This window comes from Narcine bancroftii, chromosome 1, assembly GCF_036971445.1.
Source record: "Narcine bancroftii isolate sNarBan1 chromosome 1, sNarBan1.hap1, whole genome shotgun sequence".
Taxonomy (NCBI): Eukaryota; Metazoa; Chordata; class Chondrichthyes; order Torpediniformes; family Narcinidae; genus Narcine; species Narcine bancroftii.
Genome location: NC_091469.1, coordinates 234,476,411 through 234,495,275, shown reverse-complemented (window position 1 = coordinate 234,495,275; position 18,865 = coordinate 234,476,411). Strand labels below are relative to the sequence as shown.

The 18,865-nt window shown below is 39.3% G+C and overlaps 1 protein-coding gene across 2 annotated transcripts in view; it reads right to left on the bottom strand.

Annotated features, from left to right (window-relative positions):
- LOC138740375 (retinal dehydrogenase 2-like) overlaps positions 1-18,865 on the bottom strand; it is a 70,578-nt gene that overhangs the window by 10,610 nt on the left and 41,103 nt on the right. For both annotated transcript variants that reach the window (XM_069892929.1, XM_069892938.1), the window contains 2 exons: positions 11,151-11,253; positions 6,819-7,003 (listed from right to left, as the gene is read on the bottom strand). In XM_069892929.1, the coding sequence (XP_069749030.1) occupies positions 6,819-7,003; positions 11,151-11,253 (288 nt within the window). The remainder of the gene's footprint in view (positions 1-6,818; positions 7,004-11,150; positions 11,254-18,865) is intronic.

Here is an 18,865-nt window from a genome sequence, read left to right as displayed (position 1 = left end):
TGCCTGGTTTCACCAACGTAGAGGAGGCCACATTGTGAGCACCATCATCCAGGGACACAAACAGCCCTCCAAGTAAAGCAGAGGTTCATCTACATTCAATGCTCATGGAGTGTCCTCCTCTGCAATGGAGAAATCGAGTTTTGTTTATGCAAATATTGTGCAGAGCATTTGCAACGGCACCTGAAGCTTCAGGTTGTGTCATTTTAACTCTCCTTCCCATTCACACACCAACTTGCCACCCCACACCCTTTTCCATTATTATGGAGAGAAAAAACGCACAATGGTCAAACAACATTTCATATTTCGTTAATGGCGTTGGCAATCCAATGGTATCGATGTGCTCCCCTCCCACACACACTCACTGGTCCAGATAGTTTTCTTCATCCTTTGTTTACCTTTCCAGTGGCCTCAGCCTCACCTGGTTCCATTAGCCTGTCATCCTCTCTCTATCTTGTTTCATCTTTCATCTACCAGTTTCGGTACTCTACTCTCTCCCCCCTACCCCCCACCTCACCCCCACATCCTTGGTATTGGTGTGTACTGGTAATATTTCCCCTTGCATATTAGTCCTGATGTATAGTTTTGACTTGAAACATTGACACACACTTTATGCTGAATGACCTGCGAGGTCTCCATAATTGTTTTTATTTGTTTATATTTCAATATATTAATTGAATTTTAAATATACTTTACACAGGGCTCCAAGTATAACTCATTTAAAAGAACGAGACACATGTTTGATTTTGTTTATCTAAGACTGCCCATGTCATAGTGGCTGCCTTTGCCCTGTGCTCCCAAAATTCAGTTCCATGGACTGAGGATTGGGAGGAGGCTGATAACAGGCTGAAGCAGAGATGGGGAGGTTACAATCATTTTGCTGGGGTGGGAAATCTTGTTTTTAAGATTAAAGTTTGGTGATTTATGGGCATATGATAACAGTGGTTTGGGAGATGTGTGGGTGACATCTATTTGATGCAATTGCAGTGGCAAAGGACATCTGAGAGCAAAGAGGGAAGCAAAAAAGCTTGTGGTTTAAGGCATCCTGCTTCACATCTCTTGCAAGCCATGCTGTAAAGACACTTACCTCTTCCACAAAGCTGTCTTTACTTCCCTTTAGCTGCCAGGATTCCCGAGGTCTGGGAAACCCATCCATTCAGGCTTAAATTTAAAAAAGAGATAAAAATCTAAGGTATGAAATCTCATTAATGTATTTAAGTGTCCCTTTGGCTTCATGGGAGAAAATTGGTTGCCCTTTCCAGCTTCAATGTATTGAAATCAAAAATGGCTGAATAAAGGGTCCCAACCGACCCAAAACGTTGAGTGACCATTTCTATCCATGAGTGATATCTGTTCTGCTGAGTTCCTCCAGCAATTCTTTATTTGCTCAAGATTCCAGCGTCTGCAGTTTCTGGGTTTCTCAAAAATGAGCTGATTTGGGATGGATTAATTTTGGGATTTTAAAATCCTTCACATCCAAAGCAACCCTGATTCACTTATTTCTGGTTCATGGTATGAAAGTAAAGGCCACTGACCTGAAATAAGAACCATATATTTTTCTTCCAAAAGATATTGCCTATACTCCTGAATGTTTCTAGCATTTTGAATATCTTCGTTAAATTTTTAGCATTCACAATTTGACTATTTTGGTGAGTTAGTACCCTGTTGCTCACATCTAGTAATAGGTCCCTATCGCTGCAATGTCACTTTAAATCTGCAGTTTGTGCTTCTTCGACAACATTGGGAATTAAACAAAAATGTTTATTTATCAGATTTTCTATATCTCCATGTTTTCGATTGGCAATGTATCACAATTATTGCATTTTTGGTTGCCAAACTCTCGTAAAATATCACTGATAATACCTTGTCCCAGAGTGATCAGCTCATTCTATTATCATGTTAAATTAAATCTAGGATGCAGTTTAGTGTTAAATAATAGGCCAAGGTGAAATATCTTAGTTAAATGAAAAAGGTTTAAAATTTTCTTTCCCTTATTTGGGTGGTACTGTTAGCATAACCAACTGCACGAAAACCAACAAGGTCGGGTCAGATACAGCAATGAGCTCTCTGAACCCTTCTCCATTAACAATGGCGTGAAGCAAGGCTGTGTTCTCGCACCAACCCTCTTTTCAATCTTCTTCAGCATGATGCTGAACCAAGCCATGAAAGACCCCAACAATGAAGACGCTGTTTACATCCGGTACCGCACGGATGGCAGTCTCTTCAATCTGAGGCGCCTGCAAGCTCACACCAAGACACAAGAGAAACTTGTCCGTGAACTACTCTTTGCAGATGATGCCGCTTTAGTTGCCCATTCAGAGCCAGCTCTTCAGCGCTTGACGTCCTGCTTTGCGGAAACTGCCAAAGTGTTTGGCCTGGAAGTCAGCCTGAAGAAAACTGAGGTCCTCCATCAGCCAGCTCCCCACCATGACTACCAGCCCCCCCACATCTCCATTGGGCACACAAAACTCAAAACGGTCAACCAGTTTACCTATCTCGGCAGCACCATATCATCAGATGCAAGGATCGACAATGAGATAGACAACAGACTCGCCAAGGCAAATAGCGCCTTTGGAAGACTACACAAAAGAGTCTGGAAAAACAACCAACTGAAAAACCTCACAAAGATAAGCGTATACAGAGCCGTTGTCATACCCACACTCCTGTTCGGCTCCGAATCATGGGTCCTCTACCGGCATCACCTACGGCTCCTAGAACGCTTCCACCAGCGTTGTCTCCGCTCCATCCTCAACATCCATTGGAGAGCTTTCATCCCTAACGTCGAAGTACTCGAGATGGCAGAGGTCGACAGCATCGAGTCCACGCTGCTGAAGATCCAGCTGCGCTGGGTGGGTCACATCTCCAGAATGGAGGACCATCGCCTTCCCAAAATCGTGTTATATGGCGAGCTCTCCACTGGCCACCGTGACAGAGGTGCACCAAAGAAAAGGTACAAGGACTGCCTAAAGAAATCTCTTGGTGCCTGCCACATTGACCACCGCCAGTGGGCTGATATCGCCTCAAACTGTGCATCTTGGCGCCTCACAGTTTGGCGGGCAGCAACCTCCTTTGAAGAAGACCGCAGAGCCCACCTCACTGACAAAAGGCAAAGGAGGAAAAACCCAACACCCAACCCCAACCAACCATTTTTCCCCTGCAGCCGCTGCAACCGTGTCTGCCTGTCCCGCATCGGACTTGTCAGCCACAAACGAGCCTGCAGCTGACGTGGACTTTTACCCCCTCCATAAATCTTCATCCGCGAAGCCAAGCCAAAGAGAGAGGATATGGTTATATATGGTTAAAGAAAAAGAAACAGAAGTAGGTCATTTGGCGCATCAAGTCTGCTCTGCATACCCTGAGCTGAACTGTTCTCCCTTCTAGTTCCAAGTTCCAGCCTTTTCCCCATATCCTTTAATACCCTGACTAATTAGATACCTACCAATCTCCCTCTTAAACATCCCAATTATCGGGCCTCCACAGCTGTATGTGGCAATGAATTCCAAAAATCCAACACCCTTTGGCTAAAGAAATTTCTCCTCACCTCTATTTTAAATGGGTACCTTCTAATTCTAAGACTGTGCCCTCTTGTCCTGGATTCACCCACCAAGGGAAACATCTTATTCACATCTACTCTGTCCAATCCTTTTGTCATTCAAAACATTTCTAAGAGATTCCCTCTCATTCTTCTATACTCCAATGAATGAAGTCCAAGAGCCGCTAAGCATTCCTCGTATGTTAGCCCTTGCATTCCTGGAATCATCCTGGTAAACATTCTCTGTTCTCTCTCCAACATTAATACATCATTTCTAAGCTAAGGGGCCCAAAACTGCACACGGTACAGGTTTCATCAGTGCCCCATAGAGCTTCATCAACACCTCCTTACTTTTATACACTATTCCCCTTAAAATGAATGCCAACATAGCATTTGCTTTCTTTCTGCCAATTCAACCTGGTGGTTAGGGAATCTTGCACGAGGACCCCCAAGTCCCTTTGCACATTAGAATTTTGAATTTTCTCCCCATCCTGTTTATTTCTTCTTCCAAAATGTACAACCGTACATTTCTCAAAATTGTATCTCATCTGTCATTTCTTTGCCCACTCTCCTAAGTGGTCCAAGTCTCTCTGCAATCTTTCGGTTTCTTCACACTTCCTACTCTACCACCTATCTTGGTGTCATCTCCAAACTTGACCACAAAATGATTTAATCGATTATCTAAATCATAATGTAAATTGTAAAAAGTGGCCCCGACATTATGACTATGGAATGCCATTAGTAGTAGACAACCAACCAGAAAAGGACCCCTTTATTCCCATCCTTTGCTTTCTGCCTGTCAGCCAATGCTCCACCCAACCTAATATCTTTCCTCTAATTCCACGTGCTCTTATCTTATTTAAGCAGCCTCTTATGTGGCACCTTATTGAAGGTCTTTTTGAAAATCCAAATACACAACATTTTTCTGCCTCCCTCCTTTCTAGATACCCAAGATGCCCAAGTTTGAACCTGGTGCTGACTGCTTGGAGTTTGTACGTTCTCTCTGTGATCTGCATGGATTTTCTCCAAGTGCTCTGGCTTCCTCCCACTTCCAAAACGAATGGGGTTGGTTGGGTGTAATTGGGAAGCTCAGGTTTCATGGCCTGGAAGGACCTTGTACCTTGCTGTATTGTTTAAAAATAACAGATATTAAATGATACCACAAAGAGATTTTATTTGATCGTTGGAATAATAATCTGGCCAACATGACTACATTACAATTTCAAACAAGCATTAACCAACACATTGTGATATTCTTCCCATATTTAAATATCAAATCCCTGATAAGTTTGCAGATATATCCTTTATACTGCAATCTAAAACATGTTTAAATAAACATCTCATCATGATTTTTTACTCTTTTTTTTAACTCTTCCCATGCTGTCCTCTCCAGCCAGGATGTTTTTTCTAGCCCTCCCCAGAGTTAATAGATGGCTACACTGGTCAAATAATTACGATGTATGTTTTCTGTAGGAATTTTATAAACTCTCAGATCTCACAGAGAGCAGAGGGCCCCAGTAGACCTGATCACCACGCAGAGGCTGCTCTGCTGACAAATGAGGAGTTTACATTGCTTGCATTGTGGCATTGAGGAGTTTGCATTGAGGAGTTTACATTGCTTGCATTGTGGCACCTGTTTTGCTTGAACAGGTGGAATCCTGCAGCTGGAAGGCTCAGTCAAGGGGAAGGGGTTGGTGGTAGTCAAATAACTATTGACAATGAACCTTTAACAGATGTTGGAAAAATCCTTTGGTCAAGGCATTCTCATAAGAGTGGTGCTTTAGAATTATTGAGTTGTGATCAACTGGAGAAGGCTGGGATTACAGGCCTCAGATGGGGCGCTATGGGATATCTGGATTAACAATTAAAAAATGCATTAAACTCCAGAAACTCTTAGAGGTATAAAGATTCTTTGACTGACTCATTTTGGAGATCCATATTCGATCATCACCTGTTATAACTTGTTTAGCTGAAGTGAGGGAGGTAGAAGACTAGCAGAAGAATGAATGTGTGTGTGTGTGTGTGTGTGTGTGTGTGTACAAAACGAAGAGTCTATTGTGGTGGTAAACCACTGGCCTACTGCAGGGGGCAACCTCTGTCCCTGCAGGAGTGTAAGGGGACAGGACAACACCTGGTCGGCTGCCAATCAGTCTGCCTGAATGGATCAAGCCCCACCCAGTCGGGTGTCAATCACCCTCCGGGATATAAGCCTGCGTCAGCCTCCCGAGGCCTCACTCAGAGTTGCTGCAGCCACATCCAGCCTGGCTCTGTGGAAGTCTTTGTGGATGAAAGCCTGTTGTACAGTCTTTACCTTTGTGTGTGTCTGATTCTGGCTAACAGGGCACCACATCTATAACGATGAGAGAACTGTAAGGGTGAATTGAATCAGTTGAGCCGACTCAGGCCTGCAGTTCACACTGGCAAACAGCAAGTAGCTTTTTGGTAAATTGCTGTCAATTATATAATGGAGCTAATAGTTTTCAATGTGTATGATCTCTGTGAGAAATAGTTTGCATGAAAATTACGACTTTTATTGTAATCTGTATTTTGCAATGCAAATTAGTAACTGTTTATATTGATTTAATAATTAAAAAGAGAATAATTTGTAAAGCTCTCTAGATTTAGATAACAGCTATTAGGATCAAAAAGCCCAGACTGTTACTGAATTTTCAGGATGGCCAACTAAATTATGCTTCAAACGCTTAAATATATCAGTATGGTTTGAAATAAGTGTGATAGCACAGATCTATCACCAATGTATATAGTGTATATAGTTACAGTATCTAGACTGTGCTTACAGCGATTGGCTGAGAGCTTAGCCACGCCTACTGTCTGGGCCTTAAAGGGTTGTGTCCCTAGCCAGGTCAGATCATTCCGGATGGGTCGGCCACCTGTGAAGAGCTCCTGTCTTTTGCTAATAAAAGCTTTGGTTTGGATCAACAAGTCTTTGATTCTTTCGAAGAGCTCTACAATAAGGAAGCCATTATTTTTGACCCACAAGAGACCGCAGATTATGCAATCTGGAGTAACAAAGAATCAACCTGGTGGAGTAACTCATTAGGTTGACCCACTGTTTTTGGAATGATTATTCTTGTTTTATACCAATCCAAACAGAAATTTGGTTGTTAATAAACTCCAGCTTCAGACACATGACTACATGTGGTTAAAATAATGTATAGATCATGAGAGTGGCCCTTGGAACCTTTTCAGATTGTCAATCCAGCTTTATAGTGAGAGTGTGTATCACTGCTCCATAACATACTGTATTATCTTTTTTTTTGTTTGATACCTGTGGTCCATGGGTGACTGTTTTATTTAAGGGATCTCCAATAACATGCTTCTGTGCCAGGATAATGCTCTTGCAAACAAATTCATTGTAGACAGATTCCTCCACAAATATTCTGGATCCTGCCGAACAGCACTGTCCCTGATTGAAGAACAGACCATGATGAGCTTGCTCTATGGCAAAGTCCACTGCAAAATATAAGTCAGGTTGGTATAGTCATTCATATTTGAAAACGTGCAACATCATTTGGGGAAATTTTGTCAATTCAATTTGCTTATCAGAGTTCAATTCCAGCATTCAAATTAAATCTAACCTCATGGGATACTTCATAAAAAAGCATCGCCAGTGTTCTTTCTTTCTTTTTCAATCTTTATATTTATCATATTATAGGTAAAGAATACATGAGGAGAATAGGAGAACATAATGAAAAAGGGAAAAAATATCATTGCATGACATCATATGATATAATACTGCATTATGCCACAATTACCGAATATGTTCACATCTCCTCAATCTGCAATCTTCAAAAAAGGGTTAAAAAAAATTATTATATAAAACCCCACCTAATCTAAAAACAAAACAAAAATAAGTAAAAGACTGGGCAGCCTATCCTGAGAATTTATTAATAAAAATTAACCGTCTGGTCTTCACTAACAAAGAGAAAGGAAGTAAAATTAAATTAAATATAGTCCAGAAGTCATGTGGAAATAATTTACAAAAGGTCACCAAGTTTCTTCAAACTTAACAGAAATATCCAATGTATGATTCCTAACTTTCTCTAAACATGACATAATTTGAGAGAACCGTTGAGCAAACTAGGTGGATTAGAATCTTTCCATTTAAATGAGATAGCTCTTCTAGCCAACAATGTAGAAAAGGCTACAATCTGAGGTGTGGAAGTGGGAACTTGTCCCACTTCTGGAACTATAACTCCAAAAAGAGCAGTCAATGGATTAGGTTACAAACCAATATCCAGTTAGCTGACAAAGTCTTAAAAATATCTATCCAATACCTCTCCAACATAGGGCATGACCAAAATATATGAGTTAGAGAAGCCACTTCTGATTTACATCTATCACAAATATTGGCCCACATTAGAAAAAATAAGGGCCAATCTGTCTTTTGACATATGAGTCCAATGTACCACTCTAAATTGAATCAAAGAATGATGAGCACATATTGAAGAGGTATTAACCAATCCAAAAATCTTCTCCCATAATTGCTCTGGTAGATATAACTGCAATTCCTCCTCCTGGGCCCTTTTAATTTTGTCATTAGAATTTGATTTCAATCTTAATAACATAATAAATGTTACCTATTAAACCCTATGAAAAGGGTTCAAATGAAAAAAACTATCAATCATATCCAGTTGGTACAATGTTGGTAAGTTAGACAGTAAAATATTCAGAAAATTTATAATTTGGAAGTTACTAAAAATATGTGATTTGGGTATGTTATATTTATTAGATAATTGTTCAAAAGACATTAAGCCATCATCTAAAAATAAATCTGAAAAAGAGACGATTCCTTTAATTTTCCAAAAAGATAAGGCTTGATCAATTATAGACAGTTGAAAAAAAATTAAGAGGAATGGTACTAGATAAAATAAAAAAAATTTCAAGCCAAAGAACTTCCGAAATTGAAACTAAATCCATAATATGTGTTTAAATATTGGGTTGAAGGTACGTCTACTGATCTTAGACAGTGTAAAAGGAAGAGTTGCTCCCAATAAAGAGGCTACTGAAAACCTCTGCACGGAATTTAATTCCAAATCTACCCAATAAGGGCGTTCAAATTTATCAGAATAGTAGATCCAAAAATAATCGAGTGGACGTTAACTGCACAATAATAGGGTCTATAATTTGGAAAAACAATCTGGGATTGTTTTTATTCCAAATATAAGAAGCTATTATCAATATTATCAAATATTATCAAATTATCAATATTATCAAATAAGTCAATATTATCAAAAAAGGATTTTGGAATAAAAACTGGGACTGCTTGAAATAAATACAAATATTTAGGTAAGATTATCATTTTAATAGCATTAATATGACCTATTAAAGATAAAACCAACGGAGACCATTTACATTGTTTCACATTATCTATCAAAGGAAGAAAGTTAAATTTTATATAGATCTTTAAATGTCTTTGTAATTTTGAGCCCAAGATCAGTAAAACGGCCTTTAACCACTCTAAAAGGTGTGTGATTATAAACAGGTAAATGCATGTTTATTAAGAATAATTCATTTCTTATAAAGATTAATTTTATATCCATAACCCATAATCATTAAAGTCAATTGAAAATAGATCATATGAAATTATTATTCAAGTTATTATCCACTAATTAAATATCAATACCCACATAAATACATTTAAACTTTGAATTCAAATAGGTAGCCTTACAATTTCAAACATATATCAAGTCTTTGGTTAATGGATCATGAAGTTAAACATAGAAAAGCATTTGTATTTCTCCTTTACCCCAACTTTTATCTTCATGTAAAGATGGTGAACTCAGCACAGTCTGATTGCCATCTATCAGATGTTAAATTAATAATGGTTCAGAGTGGAAAAGCTGACTAATATGCAAGTTAAATTTCCTGCCAGGGTGACCATTCAAATCAAGATTCAAGATTCAGGATTATTTTGTTGACATAATAAAATAGATGTAATATTACATGAAATTGCATTTAGTCTACTTTAAGGGAAAGAGGTTGGCTTAGACAAATGTGAGTCCCTGAGTGTCTATGGATTTGCCTCCAGCGCTCCCGTAACATCTGCAGCCACACAGAAAGATTGGCAACCTGAGCTCCAGGTCCAAACATTCGACATGATCAGGATGCCTTCAGTGCCCAAGGCTCCTCAGAAGCCTTTCCCACCCTTGGCACCCTCTTGTATCCTGGTTCCAAAACCTGCTACCCCTTCACCCAATTTCGAGCCAGTCTCCTGCAGTCCACAGTCTCCTGCAGTCTGCAGTCTCCTGTGAGTCCTTTGACTGCAAGTTTCCAGCAGCCCACAGTCTATGTGAGTTCCATACCTCAAGTCACCAACAACCTGCCACCTGTGTGTTCTCAGCCACAGAGCCCCTCACTAGTCCGCCATCCCATAGGATCATCTCCGCTACTTCTCCTTCTCAAACGAGGGGTGTTTTCCACATGTTCCAGTGCCCTGTGCTTGACCTCTGCTTCCTTAGAGTCTCCAACCCCTCGAGGTCGCTGCCAGCACAGTCGACAACATCTTCGACCCAGACTCCGCAATTACAGGATTTTAAAATAAATTTCTGTCCGCTCCTTTAACAGGCTGTTTTAAAGCTGCTGGTAGTCCACCCCAATCCATGTTAACTCCATTAAAAAATTATAAACTCAATAATTTTACTGAAATAAAAAATTTAGAAGACACAAGGATGAAGAACACATTCCCCCAAGAAAAACAGGGAAAAAAACCTGTCAAATCCTCATACCTGGCCTGACAGCCACACTCCACAATGCAAGGAAATGAACAAATGTAACCAAGAAAACCTACCCAGCCCTCTCTTTCACCTTTAGCAGCACTAACTTAACATCACCAAGGAGTAGAGCAGTTCATTTTTGCCATTGATGTTGGTATTTTTTGCTCTGCCCTGACACACTGCAGCCACAGTGTTTACTGCCTAGTAGAGCTTCCGCAACACTTGAAAGTCTTTTGCTAGGGCTTTTCTGCTCCAAATATCTATCAACAGGAAGACAAACGTACCAACACATGAAAATGCCAATGACTTAACAGTTGTTTTGGATCATTCACTTATACATCAATCAAAGTGTTCAACAGCACCATCATCACCTTTTTGCCAAAAACAAGCACGGACAGTAAATATAATATTGCCAATATTCATTAATCTTGCTGCTTTAGAAAGGCAGCCATCATACTGAAGGACCTATCCTACTCTGGTCACATTCCCCTCTCTCTCTCTCTCTCTCTTCTCTCTCTCTCTCTCATCCACAGAAATTTCAAGAGTGTGAAATTAAGCACCAGCAGGTTCAAAGACAGTTTCTTGTGTACAGCCATAAAGCTTCTGAGTGAACTTTGCGATAGTGATTTCATGTTGTCCTTGCTCTGTACTAACTGATCTTTCATTGTTACACTACATGCTGTAACATGCCTTAGCTGCCCTACTTTGTACTGTTGGATGCATGTTAGAGTTGACTTGCTCAACTGCTTGTGAAGCAACCCCGTCTCACGGTACCAGATAAAAAGTGACAATGAACTTAAACTATTTTATCAACAAAGGAAAAAGCAGGAAAGTTGTCTGATAAGCATAAAATAGTAGTTTTTAAATAACTTGAAAATACTAACAGTCTGCATCAGCAAATATGATGTTTGGATTCTTCCCTCCAAGTTCCAGCGTCACTCTCTTCAGATTACTCTTGCCTGCAGCCTCCTGTATTAGTTTACCCACCTGGATGGAAATGACAACAGAAAATTTTTTGTATACAATTAAAAACAGAAATTTAGAGAATGATATTTAATTGGCAAATATGAAAAGGCAGGAATAATTGGAAAATACATTTTTTCCTTGAGTGATTCATTTTACATGGCTCCGATTTCTGGCAAAGCTCTTAAGCAGATGAGCACCTTTAAAAATTTTCCTATTTACCTTGCCTCATAGAAACCAAATATGTTTAAACCTGTCAAATCAGAAGATCTCATCTTTTATTTAAGTTCTATGTCAATTTATTTGAAGTGAATGGGATGATGATGGAGATATCAATGGTAAAGGATAGTTTGGAGGGATTTTTGGTTTTTTTTATTGGCATAAGCCATATAATAAGCTATAATGGATTCCTTCACATCCAATGACATGATGTAAAGCTTTGCAATAGGCAGTGTAATATAGTGAGCATTCTAACTATTTGGAAAACATTTTAATTTCAAAGGTTGACTCTTCCAAAGTCTATATTTGTCTTCAACAGAGTTAACTTGTGAACTAGTCAGGATTAATCATTTCCTAAGTTATCCTTTTAAGCAGGACTGTTCCTGCTCATTTGTGCTCTGTGAATCATTCATTGTGAAGATCCCTTTAATCAACTACCTAGCACAGTGGTTTTCAACCTTTTTCTTTCCACTCACATAATAATCCCTTTGCCTTTGGTGCTCTGCAATTCATAAGGTGGTATGTGGCGGAAAGAAAAAGGTTGAGAATCACTGCTCAAGACCCAATTGTTACTGAAATATTTTGCTTGAGAAAAATTGTCATTGGCCCATTTCCTTTGGAGTTAGGAAATGTGCACATAACGAATCTTTGAAGTACGATTAAAACAGTGGTTTTCAATCCTTTTTCTTTCTACCCACATACCACCTTAAACAATCCCTTACTAATCACAGAGCACCGATGGCATAGGGAATAAAGTGGTATGTGAGTGGAAAGAAAAAGGTTGAGAACCACTGACCTAAAACGTAAGAGATGTCAATTTCTACACTGATGCTTGGAATAATGTTCTGGAGTGATTTCTTCTCCATTTTGTTTCTTCGGAGCTCCATTTGTCATAGAGACTCCTGAAAAAAGTAGAAATACAAGGTTTGTTAGTTCATAATGGTAAGAACAATGGGTGAATGGCAACATTGTACAGTAATTACACTGCATGTGCAGGGGTCTGAAAGAGTTAGGTGGATGAAGAATAAGAGGTCCAACACCTTCTTCTGTGTAAATGGGTATTTTCCAGTGTCGAATGCCCCATCCCTTCCACAGAAGAAAAAAAGATTTTCTTTGATATAGTCCTATTCACACCAGCAGGACATCCCCTCATACTCTACAGTCAATGAAGTTATACTTAAACTATGAACACAATGCAATGTAGCAAATGTACTGCCAATTTAAAAGGTTCTGCAAATTATTATGTGCTACTGACTTATGGGTGTTGGTTGAGATAAATTTGGTTCAAGCCGCTGGGAATAACTCAAAATATACCTTGATCTTGTGCCCACTCTGAAAGATTTGGAGTGTAATGGGGACCAGTTCTTATTTTTCAAACTTTCCATTTAGTTATGTGCCAACATCTCCTGGAGAAAGACGTTATGTGGGCAATAGTTCTTGGTTATTGGTTCTTGATCCACAAAATATTCCATATGGAATTTAAACTGAAGATGGGGAGGGTGGGCTTTAGGAGGTGCTTTTTGAAGAAGAGTGGACTTAAATTTAACTGGGTCTGCTTGTGTGAGTATGGCAAGATGAAGATTATTCCATGCTTTAATTGTGTGGGGGAAGAATGAAAACATGTCTGTCTTGGAAGATGGCAATACAAATTGTACTGCATGCCCTCATCTGCTTCTAGCAGGGATGGGTTCAGTGTAGGATTAGTAGTCATATCGAGCTGGCAGTTTAGCCTTTTGTAAAAACAGGTCAGGCAGTGTGCTTCATGTCTATCTTGGATATGTACTTATTGTAGGGTGCTAGTGATCCTCCTTACCACTAGAGGGAGTCAGAGACTAGTTTGTGGCAGTTCAGTTAGATTCAAGATGGATGACTCTACACGGTCTTGTGTATACTTAAGCTAATAAAGTACAGTTGTTGTAAAAGAACCCACGTTTCTTTATTATAAATAAAAGAAACATCACAGGTACCAGGTGTGAGAATCAGTAGATATAGCAGCAGAGTAATGAAAAGTGTGAAGGTTCCTGACACTGTAAATTGGACTGGAAATATTGACTATAAGTGGAGGCTGTTCAAACAAAGATTCATGTTGAATCTGCAAGCAATTGGACTCAATAGCAAACCTAATGCAAAGAATGTTGTACTGTTACTTGTGGGGCCTCAAGCACCAAAGATTTTCAATACATTTGTTTTTGCTGAGGCAGAAGTCTAGGGCAAGTTCATCAAGGTTATTGAAATGTTTGATGAACGCTGCTCACCAAAGGAAAATGAAACTTTCTAGAGGTATATTTTTCTCATGCACACGCAACTGAAGGGAGAGAGCTTTGATACTTTAAAAAAAAATAAACAGATGAAATTAAAAGCAAGAACATGCAATTTTGGATCGCTATAAGATTCAATGATTCATAATCAAATTGTGTTTGGGATTATTTATAAGTAAGTGAGAGAGAGGTTGCTGTGAGAGACAGAGCTTACCTTAGGTGGAGCTGTGAAGATATGTCATGTCAGTGAATTAGCTCTGCAGCAGGTGAAAAAGTTCAGTGATAGTGCAAAAGCCAGTGGAAAAAAGGCCAAGCCATAGCCACAGTGACTGGCCACACACATAAACAAAAAAATTGAGATATAGGAAACAACAAAAAGCTGGAGAGACATTCAATTGCAAACAACGTGGCTCTAAACATTCACCCTACTCCCCTCCAGAGGGATGTTTTCTATGCAACTGGTCCGAGCATCCTCTCCCTATTATTAACAGTTCCTTGGCCACTGAGACAGTTCCAACATGTGTGCTGTGGTCCAGCCCCTCCTGGAAAAAACCCAACTGAGACCCTACCACACCCAAAAATTACAGACCCTTTTCTCAACTTCCATTCCTGTCAAAGGTCCTTGAAAAATTTGTTCCTAGCCAATTGTTGCCCTACCTACATCAAAACAACATACCTGAAAGAGTCCAGTCAGGTTATAAGGCCCACCACAGCACAGAGTCGGCCTTACTAAGAGTATACAATGGCCTGCTCATCGCCAATGACGCAGGGAGCTCCACCATTCTAATTCTCCTGGACCTTAGTGCAGCGTTTGATACTGTGGATCATGCTATTTTAATAGATCACCTTCGACAGAGGGTCGGTGTCGATGGCACAGCACTGAACTGGTTTAAATCTTATCTCAGTGATAGGACTTTCTCAGTCAACATGGGCAAATCTTCATCCTCCTCTACTACCCTTTCCTGCAGGGTCCCTTAAGGATCTATTTTGGGCCCCATTCTCTTCTCCTTATACATGTTCCCCTCGGTCTCATCATCCAAAAACACACATCTCCTTCCACTGCTCTGCTGATGACACCCTCTATCTCCCCCTGAAACCCAATGATCAAGCAAAGATAACCAGCCTCATCGACTGTCTGGAGGACATAAAGTGTTGGATGGCTCAAAACTTCCTGCAGCTAAATCAAGGCAAATCAGGGATCATCCTATTGGGCCCTCCCAACTTCACCAAAATTATTTCCTGTACTCTAGGTAACTTCCACCCTCATCAAATCCCTTGGTGTGGTATTTGACTCCAAGTTTGACAAACAAGTCAATGGTGTCATAAAAGCCAGTTTTTTCCAGCTCCGCACTATGGCCAAAGTTCTTGGCTAAGAAGAAGGGCCATATCTCTCCTGTTCTGGCCTCCCTTCACTGGCTGAAGGTGTGGGACAGTACAGATTTCAAATTTCTCCAATTTGTTTTTAAAGCTATTAATGGACTAGCCCCCTCCTATGTCACCAATCTCTTAATGCCCTACTCCACTTCAAGAGCCCTCAGATCGGTCAAATTAGGGCACTTGGTTGTTCCACACTCAAATCGCAAACTCAGGGGAGATCGTCCCTTTGTGATAACAGTCCCCAAACTGTGGAACAACATTCCTTCCTCCATCAAATCAGCCTCTTCCTTTAACTCTTTCAAATCCAGGCTGAAGTTGTATTTTTACTCGCGAGTGTTTTGAAGTGATTGTTGATTGTTACCATGTTGTATATACAATTCTGAACCTCGGGTACTCATTTTACACTGCACTCGAAATAGCTGCTTAAGTTAAGATATAATTTATGATCTGTACAGCGCTTTGGTCAATGTTCTATATAAATAAACTAAACTAAAACAATGCCCAGCATATGAAAAAGTCTGTAATAAGTGCAAAGGGCAGAATCATTACATAAAGCAATGTTTTCCCAAAGGGAAACAAAACAGAAGTGAAAGCATGCACACTGTACACACTATAGAAGAAATTGCTCTCAGTGATACACTTTTCATTGGCATGGTAGAGCAGAAAGACTATAAACCAATAGACACTGAAAAGACATGAACAGCCAAGCAGGACAAGTAGACTGTGTCAGTGCATACAAATGGAACAAATATTCCTTTCAAGCTAGAGACAGGGACAAAGGTCAATTTGATCTGTGAGCGTGACATCAGGGCAATGAAGATAAAGCTATACATCCATGCAAATCCTGTACAGCTCAAAGCCTATAATGGAAAGAGCATTGACATGAATGCTACATGTAAACTCAAGGTGAAAGTTAAAGATAAAGAGTACCATCTCAGGTTCGCAGATGATCATGAATCACTGCTGGGTGACAAAGCATGTAAGCTTGGTCAAGAAGGTGTACACACCAGGGAAACCTATTGTGCTAGCTGACGCATTATCCAGGGCAACGATGCAAAGCGAAGCACACAATGAGAATTCTACAGAGATAGATGTGAATCTCCATGTGAACCTGATCACTGAATCTCTTCCCATATCTGACATGAAATCCAAGCGGATCACAGCTGTAACAGAAAAGGACACAGTTCTACAGAAGGTTATCAAGAATCTGAATGAAGAATGGCGAAGAGGTGAATGTCAGCCATACTACAACATCAGAGCTGAGCTGAGTGTTGTCAAGAGGTTTCTACTCAGAGAGAGCAGAATTATCATTCCTCAATCACCGCGACAAGAGATGCTGAAAAAGGTACATGAGGGGCACCTTGGAATGAAACAATGGAAGAGGAAAGCCAAAACTGTTTTTTATTGACCAGCAGAACCATGGCAGAAAGTTAGGACTGATCTGTTCTATATTGATGGAAAGAACTGCTTGTTGGTTATTGATTATCTATTGAGTTATCCGGAGTTTGTGTTGCTTCCTAACGTGCTTGCTGTTTTGTGATCAAATATATGAAATCGATCTTTTCAAGACATAAAATTCCTCCAATTATCTACAGAGACAATGGACCATGCTACAGTTGTAGAGAATTCCAGAACATTGAAGAAGAGTATGATTTTCGACATGTGCCTTCAACTCCTCTGTAACCACAGTCAAACAGTAAAGCAGAGAAAGGAGTTCACACAGTTAAACAGCTGCTCAAGAAAACACTAGACAGTGGATTAGATCCTTTTCTAGCTCTTTTGAGTTACAGAGCTTTGCCACTTTAACGTGGCATATCACCCGTTGAGTTTTTGATGGGACGTAGACTACGCACCACACTTCCCTACTCTGCAGACCCAAACAAGAACAGAGTGGTCAAAAGGAAACAGAAGTGTCTGTAAAGGAGACAAAAAGCAAACTCTAACAAGTCAGCAAGAAGCTAAGGGCCACTGGCACAACATGACACAGTGAGACTCAGAGATTCTAACACCTGAGACAAAAAGGTCACAGTTCTGGAGGAAGTAAATCCAAGATCCTACACTGTCAGAACAGAGGAGGGTCAAATAATGAGAAGAAATTGAAATAACCTGCTGAAAATGAAAAGATACTGCAGGAACAACACAAATCCAGAAAATCCAACCTGCACAGCAACAAAGGAAACACTACTACACAGGAACTACTACACAGTAGTGGACCAGCAGGGTCGACACAAGCACCTGCGTTAAGAAGATCCACAAACTTTAAAAATTATTATAGAGCTGCACAATTAAGATACCTATCAGATTTTTATCATACAAGGGAAAAGCCAGATTGGACTAGATTAGAATTAGATAAAATAGGGGAAAAGACACCTGAACACATATTATATAAATGGGATGAAAAATTGGTACAACATAGAAGTTCTCCAGTATTACATCATCTACTCAATATTTGGAAGAAGATTCATGTAAAAGAAATAAAACAAATCATCAATTACCAAAACTAATATTGACGCAAAACAAGTTACTCCCTTTTACAATAGATAACCTTTCCTTTAGAGAATGGGAGAAAAAAAGGATTAAAAGAATAGAAAATTGTTTTTCAGGAAATAGATTATTATCCTTTGAACAAATGAAAGATAAATAAAATATAACTCAAGATACAGCGCTGGCATATTACCAATTGAGATCCTACTTGAAGGATAAATTAGGAAGCAGTTTGAGTTTGCCAGAGGGAAGTAACTTTGAATATGTGATTACAGATACAATGATAATCAAAAGATTTATAACAAATATGTATATTAAACTGCAAGAAAAGGAGAATGAGGAAACAAATGGTAAAACTAAACAAAAATGGGAACAGGATTTAAATATAAAGATAAAAAAGGAAACATGGGAGAAGTTATGCTCTGGAACGATGAGAAATACAATAAATACGAGGTTACGTATGATACAATATAACTGGATACACAGGCTATACATTACACCTCAAAAGTTAAATAAATGGGACCCAACAGTATCTGATAGATGTTTTCGATGTAAAAAAGAAATGGGAACAACAATTCATGCAATCTGGACATGTGAGAAAGTAGAAAAATTTTGGGAAGATCTCAATCAGATATTAAATAAAATAACAGAAAACAATATACCAAAGAATCCAGAGATCTTTCTCCTAAGTAACATAAAAAACAAAGAATTTGGAATTGATTTGGAGGATGCACAAAAAAGATTTGTTAAGATAGCTCTAGCCGTAGCAAAAAAATGTATTATGTCAACCTGGAAATTGGAAGATAATTTGAAAATACAACAATGGTATATAGAAATGAATAAATGTATTCCATTGGAAAAAATAACATATAGTTTAAGAAATAATAGTGAAATATTCGAACAAATATGGGAGCCTTACATTAAACACAATAGCGAAAACCTACCGGGGACAATCACTACCTAAGTTAACGGAAGGAAAAGGAAATGAAAAGAATGGACTCAGTGGAATTTCTGGTGTATTTTTATTGAATGACAACATTGTCTGACTGGTTTAATGTATCCTAGATTTATACCTTAAATGGACGGAAGGGGGGAGGTGGGGAGGGTGGGAGGGGAGGAGGGGGGGGGGGGGAGAAAATGACATTGTATATGTGTGAAAAGGAAAAAATGTGTATCATGGTTAATGTGATTTATGGTGTGAAAAATAAAAAATTATATAAAAAAAGAAGATCCACACACATTATCAAAGCACCCAACAGGCTGAATCTCTTAAAGAAAAAGAAAAAGGACTGCACACT